The sequence below is a fragment of the Diadema antillarum genome, unplaced genomic scaffold (assembly GCF_040938485.1).
Source record: "Diadema antillarum isolate AM-2024a unplaced genomic scaffold, OU_Dant_1.0 scf00000040, whole genome shotgun sequence".
In the NCBI taxonomy this organism is placed as follows: domain Eukaryota; kingdom Metazoa; phylum Echinodermata; class Echinoidea; order Diadematoida; family Diadematidae; genus Diadema; species Diadema antillarum.
In genome coordinates, this window is record NW_027270929.1 from 2,339,718 (window position 1) to 2,359,807 (window position 20,090).

The following is a 20,090-nucleotide window of genomic DNA, read 5'->3' on the forward strand; positions in this document are numbered from 1 at the left end:
AAAGAAGTCAAAGGTCAAAATTCCGTGTAGATGTTTTGAAGCCCTCAACTAGTGCCATCACATAAAGCAAACGGAATCAAAATCGGGTTAGAAATGGCGGAGTAGCATTTTGTAGCAGAATGTACAATATAGGTCAAGGTCAAGGTCAAAGGTCACAACTGAAATTCTGTGAAGAAGTTTCAAAGCTCCCATGTAGTGCTATCATATAAAGCAAACAGAATCAAAATTGGCTCATAAATGACAGAGAAGTAGCAAATTGAAGATTTTGATCACACACAGACGCACACACGGACAGACACACGGACACACGGACACACACACACGTACGGAGCCCGTTTCATAGTCCCCTGCTCGAACTTGTTCAGCGGGGACAAAAATGATTGCTACAATTGTAAATAGTATTTGGGGATGTATGCAAAAAACTTCACATTTTGTAACTACAGTGCATACGTGTACAACGGTATACAAATTACATGCTACTGTATATTCAATGGCAGACAGCAGTTATTCTATAATTGGTAAATGATTAACCATACTTCTGCCTGGTTGGTATAAATTTGATATATAAGTGTTATTAACACTCTAAAAGATGCAAAGACCTTTGCATTACTTAATCTTGAGCTGAATCAATACAATACATTATCATTATTATTATCATTATTATTATTATCATTATTAATGTTATCATCATCATCATCATCACCATTATATCATACTATCATTATTATCATCATTATTATCCTTATTATTACTATTATTATCATTATCATTATCATTACTATTATTATTATTATCATCATTATTATCATTATTATTATTATCATTATTATTTCTATTATGATTTTGCTACAAACAGCCATTGCCCAGTCTGAAGTCATCATCTGCAGTTTATTTACAAAATAGCTAATAAAATAAAAGAAACTATTAACTTGAAGCACATTCCACAATATGCCACATACACAAGTTGTACTGCTGTTTTCACTGTACACAATTCTCATTCCTAAAGTTTCAAAATGAGTAGTAATCGTACATTTTGAATGTTGCACATGAATGCTCTGTACATGTACTGTATATTTGTACACTTACATTGTATTATACACTTGATCACTGAAATATGATCACACAGTGCACTCTATGGCATTTTTCTTGAATTGTAAACTGATATTGTACACTGTACAAATGTACATGTACACATGTACTTCAATACATGTATCTTTCCTAGGGTTTTCCTATTTTTATTTTTTTAGCCAATAAAAAGTAAGCAATCCCACCATTCAAAGTTAATCTCTTTGACAAGACAATAATTCTGTTAACTCTCTTGAATTATCCAGTACAACAGACAGTTTCCAGAATGCAGACTTTCATGATATTGCTCAGATTTCATGCTAAAATCTATAAGAACAAGAAAACAACTGGCCTATGACTACTGGGGTAGGCCCTGTCAGATTGCTTCATCTGAGAGAGCAGGCATGGCACCATACGAACAGCACATATTATTGATGATATATCGAAGGTGCAATTTGTGTTGAACTTGAGAGGGCCACTCATGTATTTTACCTGAATTCTGCTGCCCCATGCCTCGTGAATACACAGGCCTGCAGGCCACAGTTGAATAGAAACGACACACACGTATGATTCGTTCCTATACACATGTGGTATTGTGTGTCTACGATACATACTGTACATGTACAGCATGGCATACACGCAAAGGTCTTCTGTGTGGAGTCACTATTGGCTGCACCACACAAGGAATACTCTACGAGCTGAAATTTTTGTGGTTTTATTTTCGCAAATTTCGCGAATCGCCTTTGAACCGCGAAAATAACAAAGCGCGAATAAGTACAGTGTACAAGTTCAGTTAGACCCTCGCAACCGCGAAATTAACAACACACGAAAATGTCCTCCAAATAGCAATTTACGAAAATATCTGTACGTGAAAATTTCAGCTCGTACAGTATTGCTTTATAAACACATACACCGTACAGTGTAACATGAATTCAACTGCACATTATTTCCTTTGAAAGCAAACAGACTATTTCCTTTCTTATAAAATGTCCTCCAATCATATGTCACTGTTTACTATAAAGTTTGCTTCATTTTCCTATTTTCTTTTTTCTTCCATTTCTGCTTGCAATATTATATTTCTAACTTCCCTTCCCACAGCCTTGTGTGTTACATCCTCAATTACACTGCTTTCTATTTGAATACTTTCACAATGTACTAGGTATTTTAAATGTGCATACAATACGAATGCGATGCAAATCGTTTTTCTCTCTCTTCTTTCTTTCTATAAAACAACAACAACAACAAATTGTTTGCGATGCACTAGTACTACAAAGCTATAAAGACAAGTGTACAATGTACACATACAAAATGTAGGCTAGAAAAAGAGAGGTTGCCTGCCTGTGAATACAAATTGTAGCTTTCTTCATCCACACACACTCCACAATGCAAGCATTCTATCTCATGGGACACCCATGACAAACACTCTCATGATACGTACATGATATACTTGTGTACATGTACAACTGTAGTGTAATATGTAAACTTTCTTAGTTTCTACACTAGCTACATCGTGTATGTAATGAAGCTACATTGTATTACACTTTAATGTACTGTGTAGATGTGCAGACAGACTGTGCAACACCCTGTATAAACACACACACACACACACACACACACACACACACACACACACACACACACACACACACACATACCTGTACACACATGAAACATGTACATTACCCTGTACATGTGGTACATGTATGTATGTTCTGTATTTCTGAGGTTCATTTCCCATGTACAAGTACAAAGGCTATGTACACATACATGTACATCATACATGGTTTGTGAAGTTCAAATTTATGAGTCAGAAGGGAGGTGCATGCACTGACTTGTACAGTTTGTAGCATTGTTCAAAATTTACATTTCATTTTTTTTTTTACAATATTCTGAGAAACTTACTTTCATCAGCCTGTGGAGCTGAAAGGATGTCGCTGTGCTTCTTCTTCACCTCTTCCACATTTTTGGAAATCTTGTCTATGCTATTTCTGATCTCTTCCACCTGAAAGAATCAACACAGTCACACATTTATTTTCACTTTTTACACACAATTACGAAAGACATGTTGAAACATACAAACACAAATATAACCCTGCTCAGATGGTCAGGCATACAATATATTACACTGGAGGAAACAGCAGTAACAACAAAGCAAACAGTGATGGAAGTGCACTGGATTGACATTATGGTCATCAGTATACTGTAATAGTGTAGAAGTGTTCTCATGCTGTATGCAAAACAATGCATTGTACTGTACATGAAAAAAAAAACAACAAATGTGTGCAATGAAAAATATCACATTGGACTACAAGGATTAACATTAAAGTAGGAAATAACATCCTTCACTGTATGCACACAAAGCTCTTTGTCCTTCCGTTTCCACACATTAATGAAAACAATGTGTTGTAATTAAAAAAAACAGTCGACATGTTTCAAAGTTAAATACATGAAGGTAAAGCTAAAACTATTTGGACCAAACTGTATACCGGCCACATATGAAAAAATTATTAAAAAACATAACCCATCTTCCCCATACACTTTACACAGACAATCTGCATAAGTCTTTCCGTTACCGTCCTTCCGTTACCAAACACACATGGACATTATGTGGTCTAATTAAAAAATAAGTACACATATTTGAAAGTCAAATATATTCCATTATAGCTAAAACTATGGCAATTAGACTGTATACCAATAAATTAAAATACATATTCTTGTAGCTCCATAAACTTCACAGAGTTTTGATAAAAACTAATTTGCCTGATAACCCATGTCCATTTTGATGTCCTTCCGTTACCGACCTCATTAATATGCATATTTCTTAAATTCTTTAGCAGGTATGACAAAAATTTCGGTGGAAATCATAGTCTTTGGCTCTGGTAATACATCTCTATACTTTGAAATGCTGTATCCATCAAACTTTTCTTAGAGTACTTTTATAAACTGTGAAAATTCTGTCTGAATGTCCTTCCATTACCGTGGAATTGCCCAAGAGTACAACTGTACAATTGTAATTCTACAACTGATAATACACTGCACATCATAGGGAATGTGCACTCAATATCAACACAAAGTGTCATTTTAATAGCAGGAATGACCATCCCAACACACCAAGCCCCTCCAGACTCAGTGTTGATACAATTTGTATGCACTGTACAAAAGTGTGATGATGGCAGAGTCAAGGCTAATGCACTTTATTGTTTGATTTTAATAGCTACTTTGTACAGTACACTTGTATACAGTGCACTCCTGTTTACATAACAAACACAGTTATAACATAATTCTCATTACAACAAAATCAAATCCAGGTCCAAGACTCATATGATTGAATATCTTTGTGACACTATACCAATGAATGAAATTTTCATTAAAAAAAAGAAAACTGCCGGTTCTGTGGACTTCTATAAACAGGAGTGTGTACTGTACAGGTGTACTACATGTACCATATTTTGTACATTGTACATCATGCACTACTGGAAAATTCAGTTATACACGGCAATACAGTTTTGAAAAAATAGCAAATTCAAATGAATCAAATCTATATTTTCTTCTTTCTCTTTACCATGTGAAAACTTACCTGTTCAAAGAACTCCTCCATAAACTTTTCCGTCTCCACATTGACAGCGACTTCTGCTCCCACCTCATCTTCCTCATTCTATAAAAATGAAATGATATTGAAAAGGTAACAAGATGGGCATTATGTACGTGTTATTTTGTACGATATTATAGCCTCTTGTAAATGATTTGTTGTGTTTTTTTCACAAAAAGATTTATACAGACTGTATGTTAAACATGACATTGTACGTTTGTGATTGTATGGGCATGTACAGTACACATGTAAAGGCACAATTAATGCGCAAGGCAATGTCAGGGTGAGGCAGACTTCAATTCAAATCAATTGCATGACTGAAATACAGTATGTCATCTTCCCTAAAACTACACACTGTACGTTTCAAATATTAAGATTAAAGCAAATGGTACACACTGTATGTGGACCTTGAAGTTATGAATTCTATGCCAACTTTGGGTATTTTTCATGTCTGCTAGCCACAGTGTCTAGTTCTTCCTCCTCCTCCTCCTCCTTCTCCTCCTCCTCCTCTTCCTCCTCCTCCTCCTCTTCCTCTTCTTCTTCCTCCTCCTCCTCCTCCTGAGCATGGCTAACCAGCCTCAAATGAATCAAGCACCAGGCCATCTTTCATCTCCACAGAACTGCCTCATCTATAATCAATGCTGCTACAGTATAGCTGCTGTCTCAGTGGTGACTGCAGATGCATATCACATTGATTAATTTCATAATCACAACGACTGAAATGACTCATATACTGCAGATTATTTTATTTAAAAATCCTTAGAATGAAAATAAACTTTTTAATAGCAAGAGCTAGACAGGTCTGACAAAGAATTCCTGGGAAATGTTGACATTCACCCGTTCATCATTTTTGCAGAGGAAAAAATGGTCAGCTGAAGGATAGAATCCTTACCTCCTTTCTTTGACTTCTTGAATTTTATTGGCATTCAAGCTGCATATCAATTTTGAGGTTAAAATCCTACACATTGCAGCCTGTAGGCTCTCCCATGTTCTCACCTCAAATGTTCACAACAGTTTTCCACAGTTATCTTTTGATATTATAAGTACAGTGTAGACCTGCATTTAATTGGGTCTGCTCTTTCCCATAACACTCCAAGTGACTTCTGCTTGCCTAGTTTTCCTCCTTGCTTTTCTTTTCACTGCTCAATCAGCTTCTCTATAACTCAGAAAATTGACTTTAACCAGAGTGAGTTTAATTTTTAAGGACTTGCTGTGTTTTTTGTCTCAGTCTGAAATCATCCACATACTGTATGATTGCCACAGATAGCCATTTCCATCAAAGAGAAATGAGGATGAACACAATGATCACGATCTAGACCGAGTTTTGCCGTATAAATGCCCAAGGTGGGAGAAAAAAAAATAACTCATGCTCAAGTTAACTCACTGTTAACAAATACAGACACAGAAAACCAAGAGAAATCAGCAAAATTATTGATGATAAATGGTTTTAATTTTCATGCTTTCTGTGAAAAGCATTAAGAGAGTTGTTTTAGCTAATTATCATGTACAGCTGTAGTATCAAGTTATTTTCTTTGCTTTGAAACGTGATTAACATGTAAGCTCTAGCTAGTAGTGTAGAGACACACAAAAATATTGCAATTTTATAATACAAATGGAAAATGGGCAAAGAAAATGGGATTCCATCGGCATTTGAACCCGAGACCTCCAGATTGCTAGTGTTGACAATTTACAGCTGTAGATGCTCTTAATACCAACTGAGCTACTACCATAATATGTACATTGTATGGATTTAATCTTTCCAGAGCATATGAAAGAAACACTGATGGCTACTTTCTTTGATCATTTTTCATTTACATAATGTACATTTGTGGTCAGTTCCCCTTTGTTTACATATATTTCAATACCATAACATGCACTGTTCTGGCTGCAAAAAAAAAAAAATAATAAAATGTTACCACTCTGTTTCCTCCTTTTTATACTTTTTATCAAATTAAACTAGAAGATGGACCCCTGTAGGTGGGTCACTTTGAAGTAGAGATCACAATGTACAAAATTGTACAGTACAGCTGTACAATACATGTACAAAACTGTCCCTTGTATGGTACAGTTGTATAAATCTTACAATGGGCATGGTGCTCAATAAAGAAGTAGGATTTACTACTTATCCGATACTGTAGTACATGTATGGCTGTGAGGAATTCATTCAGATAAAGAATAGAAGAAAAAAAATCCTCCTCTGCAGCTACAGTTGTACATACAGAACCAGTACAGTACCTGTACGCGTACATGTACAAGGGTTGTAGGCCCACATATACAGTACATACTGTACATGTACAAACTGAAAGCTTTAGCTTGATGAATGTCAGTAGCTGGGCCAGAACAGTAGATGTGTAGAATAAAGTGTTATACAATGGGTAGCGAGAATCCTGCGATCTGATTGGTCGAGAGCTATGTGTTCATTTTTACTGGCCGCACGCTGAGTCACAGTGGTAAACATGTTATCGCGCACTTAGCAAGAGTACGCGTACTTGTAACAAAGGTTCGCGCACTAAAGCAAGCGTTCGCGCACTCAGCTTGGCCATGCATCCAGTAAAAACTTATGCATGGCTGGTCATGCATCCAGTAAAAACGGTAAGTACGGGTATGCATGCCCTTTACGGAAAGCCAAAAGGAAATGCATCCAGTAATTTTGTCATCGGGTAACACGATAGAAAACTGGGTTTTTGACAAGAAAATTACCCATTCTATAAATCAAACGACGCACATGTCTTTTCGTGCGTCAGTCGGAATATAGTGTGCATGCGGTAACTATGGAATTTAGCCTAAACCCACTCGGCTTCGCCTCGTGGGTTAAGCATTCCATAGTTACCTTATGCACACAATTCCGACTGACGCACTCAGACCTGTGCGTCATTTGTTAATGTTGCCCATTTCAGAGATACGCACTAGTCTGTATAATGTGCAGTTGTACATTGTACACTGTACAGTTTAAAGTGGGGTTGTACTGTATGACTACAAGTGTAGATCTCAGTATTGACCGATTCTGTGACGCGCTATTTGTATGTGTATTTTTGGCATGGGCGCAGCCATAGTGGGTGTCTTAGCCGACCCCCCCTTCCCATTCCCCACCCCTCTCCCTACATTAGCACGCGCGCCAGAATGAAAAACTGCTTTAGCCAATGGGCGTGTCGTACTGAGCGGCTCAGACACCCACTATGGCTGCGCCCAGTGCCATGAAATGTCTGCTGCCCTCAACGAACCCGAATCGGTTAATAGTTGTAGTGGTACCATTACTGCACTCTTTCTAAATCCCAACACTGTACAGTAGGTGTGTACATGTAGCACTGAATAAATTTTGCAAAATCTCCCGTTCTCCAGCTTGAGATTTGATTTCTCCCGCCCTGGCTCTACATCGTATGTCTCCTGGTGGAAAGGATTTCTTACTTTAAATTGCTATCGTATGTTGAAAAAATAAGCCTTCAATAGCACCACAGAACATCTAGAACCCTACGTGTACAATGTACATGTAGGAACTTTGTGCTTCGCACACATCAACTTGGAGTCTCCCGTTTGCTCGGGGTTTCGGGTGGGAGAATCTCCAGATCAGAAGGTGCTTGGGGTTGGAGTCTTTGACAATGTACTGTACGATGTACTGTACATGTACAAATACTGTCTTTGACTTGACACACTGCCTTTGCCCTTGAGATGTACTGTGAAGTTTTTGTGGTGCGGAAATTATTGCGCATTTTGCGCAACCAGAAACTAGCACGAAAATAAAGGCACATGAATATCTTTGCTTGCCATGCATTCCAATGGTTTAATGCCTTGCTTCTGAGGAATTAAAAACACGCGATATTCACATTACCTGGCTGAGCACAAAAAATTACTCATAAATGCAAAAATATCCACTTTTACGGTACCCTCTTTACACTGGATCCTCCTTTCAAATATGCTACAAATATGTACATGTACATGTAGCATGCCCTCAGTAATACCAACTGGTTCTGTACAATCTGCTGTAACACAATCAGTGCAAGGTTATGTCGCCATGGATACATATGCACAATATACAACTGTACATTACTACATAGAGGGTAATGATTCAACAAATACACTGTACGTGTACAGTGTAGGCCTACATACAGTGTATTTTGCACTGTTGTCTCCACAGTATTGAAAACCAGTCTCTATTCCACTTAAAAGCTATTCAAAAACAAATCAATTACAATTACAACATACTGTACTAATGTACTTTAATACAGACAGTACAAAAACAACAACTTTGCTTAAAACTAATAACCAGACAATGTCATCCCAAATGTGGTACAGTTCAGTTCTCCTTTATGACACGTACATGTAATGTCAGTAAAAATGAGGATCCTACATACTGCATGTCACATGTGTCCTGGTGTCAGAAGAATTATTGAAATTCAAGAAAAAAAAAAACCACAGAAATCTACAGATACGTGTTGATTTGTACACGTAGTTACAACTTGTAATCTAGGTTACAGAAACAGGAAATGTGGTGAATATTGCATGTACACGTATACACGTGACAATTATTCATACAATGAACACACCTCAGGCATTCACTTTCTTTTCCAAGCACAGCATGCTGGAAACTGCAATTTTCTGTCATTTGTTTTGGCTTTTTTTTCTTTAGTTTCTTTTTTCACTTTCAAAGCCAAGGAGCTCAAGAACAAAGTATACAAATTGTACATGTGTAAGGGATTGGCTCTAGGCATTTCAGTGTACATTGTACCAACTTGTTTTAAGCAGTTACTACTGTACGTACATGTACAAAAGTGTATTGCACACTAAACTGTATAACGAAGAAACAAAGGAAAACAAAAATTACAATAGTGTCTATTTGTGTATAATATGGTACTTCATCATACAGCTGTACATTGTAACTGCGCATTAATTACTGTCACATAGGTACAACGTGTACAGTGCACATGTATGACCAGCCTTCAAATTGCATAATGTGCTACAGTAGTAATCAAATGATATTTTTGTACTTTACAAACATTATATTCACAGCCAAAATGTTCAGTGCTTTTACAATAACTAAATGCAGATGCAGACAGTGGGGTCAAAATCCTCAAAGACTAATATGTTCATTTGTATTTGAATGGAAAATGCTACAATAACTAACTGCAACTACAATTGTATATGTGCAATGTACAGCCTGTACAATTCAACATACTGTACACTGTGTACTTATATGCACAACTGTTATCCAGTATCAATGCAATCTTGTGTACAAACGTGTACTTGTATGCAACCTCCACACAGCTACATTGTACCTGTACATGTATGTATACAGAGCAGTTGTTACCAAGAGTTCCGGAATAACATTCACATCCTAGCAACTGAACTTTGTTAAAGTACGATGTACAGTACATTGTAGCGTAATTTCAAGTTTGACATGTGGGCGTGGAAACAGTACTAAGGAATCTGCTCTGTGTACATAGTTAATCAGAATCTTTAAAGCAAAGTTTTTAATGTCTCACTCCCAGTTTACTCAGCATTTACCCCTACTTAGATATTGACATGTATATGGTACCCTGCATATACTGCATGTACAGGGTATACATACAGTAGGTAAGCCATCAAGAGATTGCACAATATCACAGTACATACTGTACAATGTAAATTGTATCTTTGTCCATTTGCCAAAATTGCTGGGAAAGGTCATTTATCTTCGTACATGAATGTCTTTTATGTGAAATACAGTGTACTGTAGCATACATTTCATTCTTTCATTGAAATTAAAAAACACACACACACACACAACTTTGGGCACTTTCATATACAATATTTGTACTGTAACATACAACTGTATGTGGTACAAGTATTAAACATTCAATACAAAAGACTGCTGTACACATCCACGTATTGTATCCACATGCATACTGTGTCCTCGCACAATTCATTGTTGTGCAATACATCGGTTGTATACTGTACTGTACAATTGTACATACATTTGTACATGTACACCATGAATGTACTGTGAATGATGACCAGACTTGCAATCATAACAGCTCAGCTTGGTTAGACAACTCTTGACCAGGACTTTGCTCTGTGCAAACATCCTTGATTCAACACTATCTCGGTATCAATAAGCTCCTAATTATGGCTCATCGACAAAACCTTGGTTAAAAACAGAATGCATAGTGCGTATGTAGGGTGGTACCGGTACACATGTACATGTATGTTGTGTCCAAACAAGAAAAGCTAAATGCCCACTATGTTTATACAGTGCAAACTGTACACTACATTCTATACAGGGTGAGTAAAAAAAAATAGTGTAAATACAAAGTTTAGAAATTTGCCATTCACTACATTTAAAAAAAAACAGCTATGTACAATGTACGAAATAAAGATTATTACAGCTGCACAGATGTACGATGTATACATGTTTTTAAAAATGGTTTCATCCTGAATCATTATAATGTACACTGGTTATGTATTGTCTTTTGCGACACAGTGTTATACAATGAACATGTGTTTCCATCTTAATAAGCAGGAAATGAGGAGAGTACAAAAGTCAACTTGCACCAAAGTACAAAGTGAGGGAATTGTTGAAAGCAGTGTTTGAATCTAAACAATTTTGAGATTTTGGTATTCATGCAGTACAATTTGTATGTATATATTTATGGATCTAACCTTTTGTTTATGGCTGATTCTGAAAAAAAAAATGAATAGCATTTTTTTTAGTGTAAACCTTTGTTTTAGTCACTCTGTAGTATACATACAACTGTGTACAGGTGTATATTTGTACAATGTACACCTTGTATCTCGTGTAAAGAAATAATACACTATATAATAAGTATCATAAACTTAATAATGTGTGTACTACATACAATGGTGTAATGTGTACACACATGAGTACACACATTACAAATGTATTGTACATAATACATGTGGGTAATTCCATGAAGTTGGGGCACAAAGTGTGACATTTTAGCATAACTCAATACTAATTATGCTATACATATTGTTTATGTAGGCTTTACAATGAATGTATAGCATAATTGATATTGAGGTATGCTGAAATGTATTTTTCAAATATCACGATGCTACATGGACACTGTCCCAACTTCATGGAATTCCCCATGTACGGTTGTACTATACAAAAGGGTGTACATGTACAAAATTGTAGTATACTGTACATATCACTTTTGGATACATTTGTGCCCTTACATATTAAAATGCAAAGGATGTAATTCTTCAATAAAAAATATATAATATGCTGGTGTGAAATGCTCTTCTTCTTCAATGGGCTACGTGTATGCAGCCTATCATGAAGATGATCTTGTGTGGGTAGGAATGTAGGAACAATTGTACAGTATCCACATTTATACTGTATGAACACCATTGTGCTACATTGTAAGTGGGCCATTTCACCAGGTTGGCACCTCCCTCTGTATGATGAATAAACAAAGTGGGATCTTTTACAGCTGTACATTGTCTGTGTGTGGGTTGTGACTCTCTCACATACAGGACCTATCCAAGCTGACGAATCCAATGGAGTTATTTTGCCTCTTACTTACATGTGTAAGGGGACAGAATGATATACAATGTACACACCACATTGCTCAGTAAGACTCGGAATCATCTATCCTGTTACTGTACATTTGATTTGATTTGAAACTCCTCATTGAAGACCCTGTAATACACATGCACGAAATGTATTACAATGTGTATACATGTATGTACAGTATGAATTATGAACATCTCCTACCACTCTTATGGGATCACTATTTTATCATACAGTACTCTCTGCATAATCGGGCTCGGGCAGAGCGTTTCTTACCCGATTAAGCGGAGTACCCGATTAACAGTTCACGTCTCATTCACAATTGACACTCACAATGTGTATGTACGTAACATGCATTGTATACTGCACCAAACACCTACATACTGTACATGTGTAGTACACTGTATGCCTAAAGGTACTGTACAGTACTGGTTGAGGTGGGAATTCATGTTTTGAACATTCCTAAGTGAGATAACGAGAAACCTCTTATGAAATACAGTATGTGTATGAAAGAGCATGTAATTTTAAGAAGGATTCAACGTTTATTTGATGAAAATTGGTTTTCAAATGGCTGAGATATCCAAAAAAGTGATAATAATAAAAGGCGACAGGCCACGTCTTTTATTCGGATCTCTTTGTTTCACCTTGTTTTTGGATATCTCAGCCATTTCAAAACCGATTTTCATCAAATAAACTTTTTATACCCCATAGAATTGCATGCTCTTTGACATCTCATAGAGTGGTTCCTGAATACAACCTGTATCTTGCAAAACATACAAAGCTAAATCCTCACCTTGACCAGAACTGTACATGTACACACCCTTTAACATGCGTGCTTGCACGGGACATATACAATTGTACCTTACACTTGCTCAGTCACGAGCAATAATTTACAGTCTTTTTATGGACAAATATGTCTTCAGAAAACTTTGTCGTTTGACTATACAGTAGATATAGACTCTTTTTACACACAGGCATTTTCAACAATGAACACGTCTCTTTGCGTGCACTTGTCACATAGAACGTCAGGTTACTTTTCGAGAAGTGACTGGGGAAAAGCAAAATTATGGAGCTGGTGCATGGCCTGATTTTCGTTGCAAACTTCTCGTATTGTGAATGTTGTTGCGGAGCAAGGGAGGAGCGCAAGTGTGTTCAACTCCTGTCTGTCTATGCAGTTGTGAGTGCCAGCTACATGTGTAATGTTCGTCTACGTGTGGCAAGTCGGTACACTGTACTGGAACACGTACAACTTCTGTACATGTGTTTTCAGGTTTAATCACAGAGAATGCGATTAGCCATGGAAAATTTGACATTCATAATTTTTTTAAGTGTTATATCTGCGATAAAATGTGGGTAGAAATTAGATAAGAAGAAAATTATTAACCCATTTATCCGGAGAGGCAACCTGATCACTACAATGTATCAGGTAATTTTAACGTGCATTGGAACTGATTTTGACATTAGGGCAATTCCGCAATGAGGAGGACGTGACACCAATACTGTACAGTATATGCCGAATATTTCGTGAGGTTTTTATTTTCGCGAATTTTGCGAGTCAGATGCTATTCGCGAAATTAAAGACACGCGAAAATATTTACTCTGATCCCGATGTGAATATGACGTATGCGTGTACACTTCTCTGTTCAGTACAGGACTCCCCGATCGCGAATTTAACCACTCGCCAAATCGTTGGGAGTTCCCGATTTGCGAAAATTTAGACTCGCAAAATATATGGCGTATACAATAACAGAAATGTGTCTCTCTATCTTAATCTTTGATTTGGATATCAACTAATGCCATGGATATTCAGAAATCATTAAGGTCTTTCAAATTCAGTAGATTTGACTTTTCCTTTTCATTGATTTTGCAAGATCTCAGACCATCATTTAAAATGAACATGTGGGACTGGAGACAATTAAATTCACTGAAATGCAAATAACAGTGGGTTTCTTTGATATATTTTCCTCCGAGTTTTGCTAAGGGGAAAAAGATGAATACATGCATTTAAATATTCCAGAGGTCATGCGATATTTTATCAATTACAAAAGGGTGAAATGACCTGCGGAATTACTCCGGAAAAATATCAGATAAATATGACATTACTAATCCTAACATTACTAGCCATGCCTTTGGCAGTCTAGCTAAAAAATTATCAGTCGAATTGTTAAAAATATTTGCACGTACATGTGTATTAGCAGGAACATTTGTCAGGACATGTCTATGATTGAAATTAAATGCAACACTTTGTTTGTAGTACTTAACTTACATTTTTGCACACTTTTTGTCACAAGACATGGATTTTTTTTGTCACGTCCAATTTTTGTTATAATTAATCCACACTTTAAGTTGCCATGGCAACTCAAGCATCTGTTGAATTGTATTCATTCTTTCATTTATCATACACCTGGGAAGGATGATGAACATGTTTTTTAACATGATTTTGACATGAAATGAATAAATGGTGATTTTTATAGTAATACAAAGATATGTAAATTTTCCTAAATGTAATGTTACTATTAGTAATACTGCGGAATTGCCCAGAACGTAGATCTACAATGTACCAGAAGTCGAACTGTGCATTGCAATATCATTAGGAATACAGTACAGATACCATAGTTATGGGTAAACTCAGCCTAGCGGGTAAAGTCGGCCGCCAGCGCGCACAGTACATAAAATTGTACTGTGCGCGCTGGCTTGTAGGCCGAGTTTACCCATAACTACGGTACAGGTGAATAGCAATACACAGTACAGGGGTCCTACTACATGTACAATTGTAAATTACAGTACCATTGTTGGACATTACAGGCACACAACAGCCAGCAACACACTATACTAGTAGTACACTCACATGTTATGTACAGGTAGTGTTGTTGCTTATGGAGTGTTGTGTCTGTGGGTCATTGTAAAGTGTATAACATTTACAACAATGTATAGAGAGTGCAGTGTAAGGCCCTCACATGCAGAGTGACTACCGTTAGAACTAACACGTTACAATGTAGGCTAGTTTAGTTGGGGTCTACAGATCTAGTTTGTGTTGGACCCAGTTTTGACACATGCAGCAAGAAGTGTTTCCCTAATTCAGCAACTTGTATGTTGGATATCTCGATTTCCATGGTTTGAAACATGTATCACGATTGACCTGCAAGCAGTAGGCCGCAGCATACTCGCTTTGACCAAGCCCAGCCAGCCCAGCAGGTTCGGGCGCGGGTGCTGCGCGAATTCGATAGTGGGTGGGGTCGCTGTAGAAAAGCTGCTGCACCGGTGTCATTAACTGCTGACTGAACTGAAGTCATCCCATCCCGTGAATTTAGTCCTAATTATCGATGCGGGATAAGAGCTCAAAAGAACGCAATAAGTCTACAGTATTATACGCATTGTAGGTGTTGTCTACATGATATAAAGAATTGAGATTACTGAAATGTGCAATCGGTAATCACTTTCCAATAGTAGGCCCTACTTATCTTTTATTGATGAATCGAATATCGTAAATCTTTTCCCTTCCGAACAGTCATACCATTTAGTTACTTACCCTTTTCAATGACCCAAGACGATCTCTCATACTGAAAATTTTACTACACTAAGCTCCGTCCAAGGATATACTGTGACTCCCTCAAAAAGAAGAAAATGTACGTGCTATCAGTATAAATCCAAATAATCCTCAAGAAATGACAGTAGAATCAGCAGAATATCCATTCATTCAGCTACTACGGTACACACATACATGTTGTACAGTGCAGTGGTGGGCAAGCGAGCCGATGACAAATTTTGCTGATGCGAAATAACTTGCCTGAGTCACGTCAAAATACGTTCGTACAATTACCTCAGTGAGACAAGCGAACGCAACGTTGCCAATTTGCCGATGTGATTTTAAAGTCGGAATTGCTACCCTATCACTATCAGTGGAGTAAGTAATCGCTTTGGATCTTGAAACAGCCATAGGCCCATTCAAAATACTAGTAGAAGTTTGAATATACACAATGCATAAATGCATAATTATATCAAGATTGCAAGAACGAATGAAGATATGAGAATGACAGGAGATGATGAATACAAGAATTGGACTAATCATTCAAAGTAGATAAAAAGAATATAATTACGAGGATACAAGTAGGTCGATACATACATGTAATGGGAAATTGTAAAAATAAGTTTCATCAAATCGAACAAAATATGGAAGTCCAAAGTTTTCTGTGTTTTCACGGTTGAAGTGACCACATATGCAAAGTAGCTGAAGTGATGATGTCATGGTCTCACACAAGTCTCCTTTTGACCACTATGGTACAGACAAATCTTCGCTAAATTTCAACTGATATGACTTGGCAAACACAAAGAAAACTTATCCTTCGCGTCGCACTTCAGTTTCAGTACAAGTGTAAGTCTTCCTTTCTAACCAACAGGATTTAGCTGGAGAGCATAATTATTGTGATTCATTAATATAGGCCTAATGTAAATTACAATAATGAGGAAAAAAGAAAAAAAGAATAAAGGGCAGACATCAACAACTTGCTGGGAAAGATCGTCGTAAATCATTGCCAGTATTATTTTGTGCTTATGATACAAGTACTCTTGCCCTACACATACGAGTCATATTATAGGGAAACATATATGTAGAAAGCAACATATAAAAGAACAGAGATATATGTGGGAGCAGTCGTGCGGATAAGACAACAGCCCTCTCAATCATGCAGAGCTTGAACTTGAGTGTGCCCCCCCCCCCCCTCCCTGTCGCAGCATCAGCAGGCACTCATAGTCCTTCGGAGGCCTGGGGACTGCATAGAAGCCGTCGTTTCTTTGGTATCTTGTTCATCAAGTGTTTTTTTTTTTTCAGTGACCACGCCATTAAGTCAAAACACAATTTACAAACAATATCAAATTGACCATGTAAGGTAGGTTCTCCAAACCAGCGCAGCACCGGAAAAAAAAAAAAAAAAAAACTCCGAAAAAAAAAATTACTCACTCATTTATATACCACTCTCTATAAGACTATGATGCAAAATGAAAATAAAGTTTACATTGAATTTACTCGCAGAAGAATACATTCAAATGGTGATTCAGGCCAGTCTCCGTATAATAGCATGCAAAAATTTTGACACTTTGCCTGTTTTCAATAGAACCCTCAGTACCCATTGATCGTTATACACCCAAACTTTTTTTTTGTGTGTGAAACAAGTTTGGCAAACACATAAAAGTTTGACTACACAGTCCGTCCATCCCCGAATTTGAAAAAAAAAAAAAAATGAAGTGATCAACAACATTAATGGCAGCACTCTGGCACACAACGGTTTTTTTTTTTATTTTCGAATTACTTTAGAGAATAAGATTAGCATCCATCATGGATGTCCGTAGCTTGTGATAGGCTCACCTACTTGTTTTACTTGGTAGTTTTCCCTCCAAAATACTCCTGATGGAGTTTTGACTGTAGGAGCTAAAGACAATTATAGGCCTTACATCTGTGGTTCGATAGAGGCTCGCTTAAGCCGCCAAAGGGAATTTTGTTATAACGATGACCTAGGATGTATCACAATTATTTTGTTAGTGTCTCACTGTATCAGGGTACAAAACAACGAAAATAAGGAGTTGGGACTTGCTAAAACACCTCGTGATGAGGTTTCTTATGATATACTCAGTATATCCAACCTCTTTATAACTATCTCCACTTAACATCAAATCATACCTACATTGTTTGCTTGGCCGACCGACAATCCTATGACCAGAAGTCCGCTGAGAAAAAAAAAAAAGAAGAAGAAGAAAAGATCGGTTTTGTAACAGGTCGTTGTGTCATCCATTCGGTAAAATTTGTCGAAATTCTGGAGTCATATAAAGTAAAAGATATTTCTCTCGTTCTGTTCTTTTAAAACTTTATCCCACTTTGATTCTTCCTCATTTACACTTTGGACTTTTGATCTGGGGTAACTCAGTTCTGGACTGATGGGCCTAAACTCTGGAATTCATTGGACAGAAGCTTAAAAGAAACATCTTTTTTGATTAACTTTAAGAGACAATTTAGGAATAAACTGTTACAAAGGTATTTGAAAGATATTTGAAATTATCGATCCTCCTGGTCGATATCCTCTTTTCTCTTCATCTCTTCTTTCCCCATCCATTCCCTCTATTTTTTCCTCTCCTCCCACCTCTCTCTCTCAGAATAAAGAGATTCGGTTTTAGTTGTTGTTCTTTATATCTTTCTGATATATAATTTGTTATTGTTATGTGTTTAATTGTCTCTTTATATGATGTGATTTAATTTTTTTTGGGGGGGGGCTGAGTAATATAGAAGCTGTGCTTTTGATTTAGGCTCCCCATTGTGGTTTTCATCACTACTAAAAATGTATAATAAGTTTCGATTAATTTTACGTCAAAAAAAAAGACAAAAATGTTATTTCAGGGTATAACCATTGTTAACTTATTATGTTTGTTACTTTTTTCTGTGAACACAAAGTGGATATAAATTCAAATCAATTAAAAAAATCAAACTACATGTATATGTATAATCCACCAGGAGCCACGCCTTGCATGCCTTGAGAGCGAAGGTTTGGGTCCATATCTGAAGCACTTCAGTACTGGATATTCTGTCTCCTTTATACCCACGAATCATTGTTTTGTACTATAATGGTGAAACTGGTATAAGAGGTTCTTCGACTGCAAGATATGAACTCTATATAGAATCCATAATTTCTTTTTACGCGTACAGCAAGAAGGTGATGACGTCATGCAGCTGATGATCACTCCCATGCGCGTGGAATGCCAGCATTGTTCCGTGTTCAACTTGTGAATCCTCTCGATCTTCGACACTTCCTCGACGACGACGCCATTCAGTCAATGCAAGTATAGGTAAAACTCATATAGAATTCAAGTTTTCTTTCCACATTTTCATAAAGTCATGTGGTCACGTGAGTGCTGAGGAGTAAGGCTTGGTGAAGGTGGTTAACCCAACCCTAATCTTTATTCTCACCTTATCACTAACCATTACCATTTTTTCATAATACCCTAGTAACCAATGACCATATTCACTCATACCCTACCCGTCGTTCTCATGATTTTCACTTAAGTAATCCGAAGCTTTTACTTGCTCAAAAGTCGATTAGACATCAAGGTCCGGATACATGGAACACTCTTCCTGAGGAGTTGAAACAGTGTGCCTCCTTGTTTTCATTTAAAGCAAACTTAAAGAAGTACGTTTTATTACAGTATATTTCAAATATGAACTAAAAACAAATAAATTATATAACTAATGTTGGTCTCCTGATAGCAACAGCGCATATCGTCCCCTCTTTCAGTAAACCAATTTCACTATTCTAAATTCCAGCCTATCTGCTATTGTGCACCCTCAAGCACCTGCACACACATTCACCACCACCACCACCACACACCAGAGTTTATTTTCCCCTGCTACCTTCGCAGCAGAATTTATATTGTTACGAATTTAGTACGTCCTTATCTTTTCCTCGGGCCGGCCATCTTTTCAAGCAATGCTTATAATGGCGGCCCTCTGCATAATCGTTTCTTAACTATAAATGTTATTCTTATCACTGCTGCACAGACATGCATACTGTATATTAAATTTCTTTCATATCGTTGTTTATGCAAGTCAAAAGACTGTGTTAAATTTACTTTACATATAATGTCCTACATGTTCATGATTATGTACTTATATGTATCGTGGTTTATGCAAGTCAAACGACTTTGCGTTGAATTTACTTTGTATATTTCCTGCATTTTCATGATTATGTAACTTATGTATATTGATTTGCAGAAAATAAAGTATCTATCAAACAAACAGTATCCAGGGGGTGGGGGGGGGGGGGGGTAATTGCCCTCGGGGGTATTTGCCTTATACGCTCTAAGCATCTCATTGTTCTGGACGTGGTGCCCGTGGTAAAAATACCATATGATTGGGCATAGCTTTTATGAGCCATGATCTCTCTTGCT

The 20,090-nt window shown here is 37.0% G+C and overlaps 1 protein-coding gene across 4 annotated transcripts in view; it reads right to left on the minus strand.

Annotated features, from left to right (window-relative positions):
* LOC139712070 (syntaxin-like) overlaps nt 1-15,889 on the minus strand; it is a 94,621-nt gene extending 78,732 nt beyond the window's left edge. For all 4 annotated transcript variants that reach the window (XM_071623928.1, XM_071623917.1, XM_071623924.1 and 1 more), the window contains exons 1-3: nt 15,691-15,889; nt 4,643-4,720; nt 2,968-3,067 (exon numbers count right to left, since the gene is read on the minus strand). In XM_071623928.1, the coding sequence (XP_071480029.1) occupies nt 2,968-3,067; nt 4,643-4,720; nt 15,691-15,720 (208 nt within the window). In that variant the 5' untranslated portion in view covers nt 15,721-15,889. The remainder of the gene's footprint in view (nt 1-2,967; nt 3,068-4,642; nt 4,721-15,690) is intronic.
* Between the last annotated feature and the right edge of the window lie 4,201 nt (nt 15,890-20,090).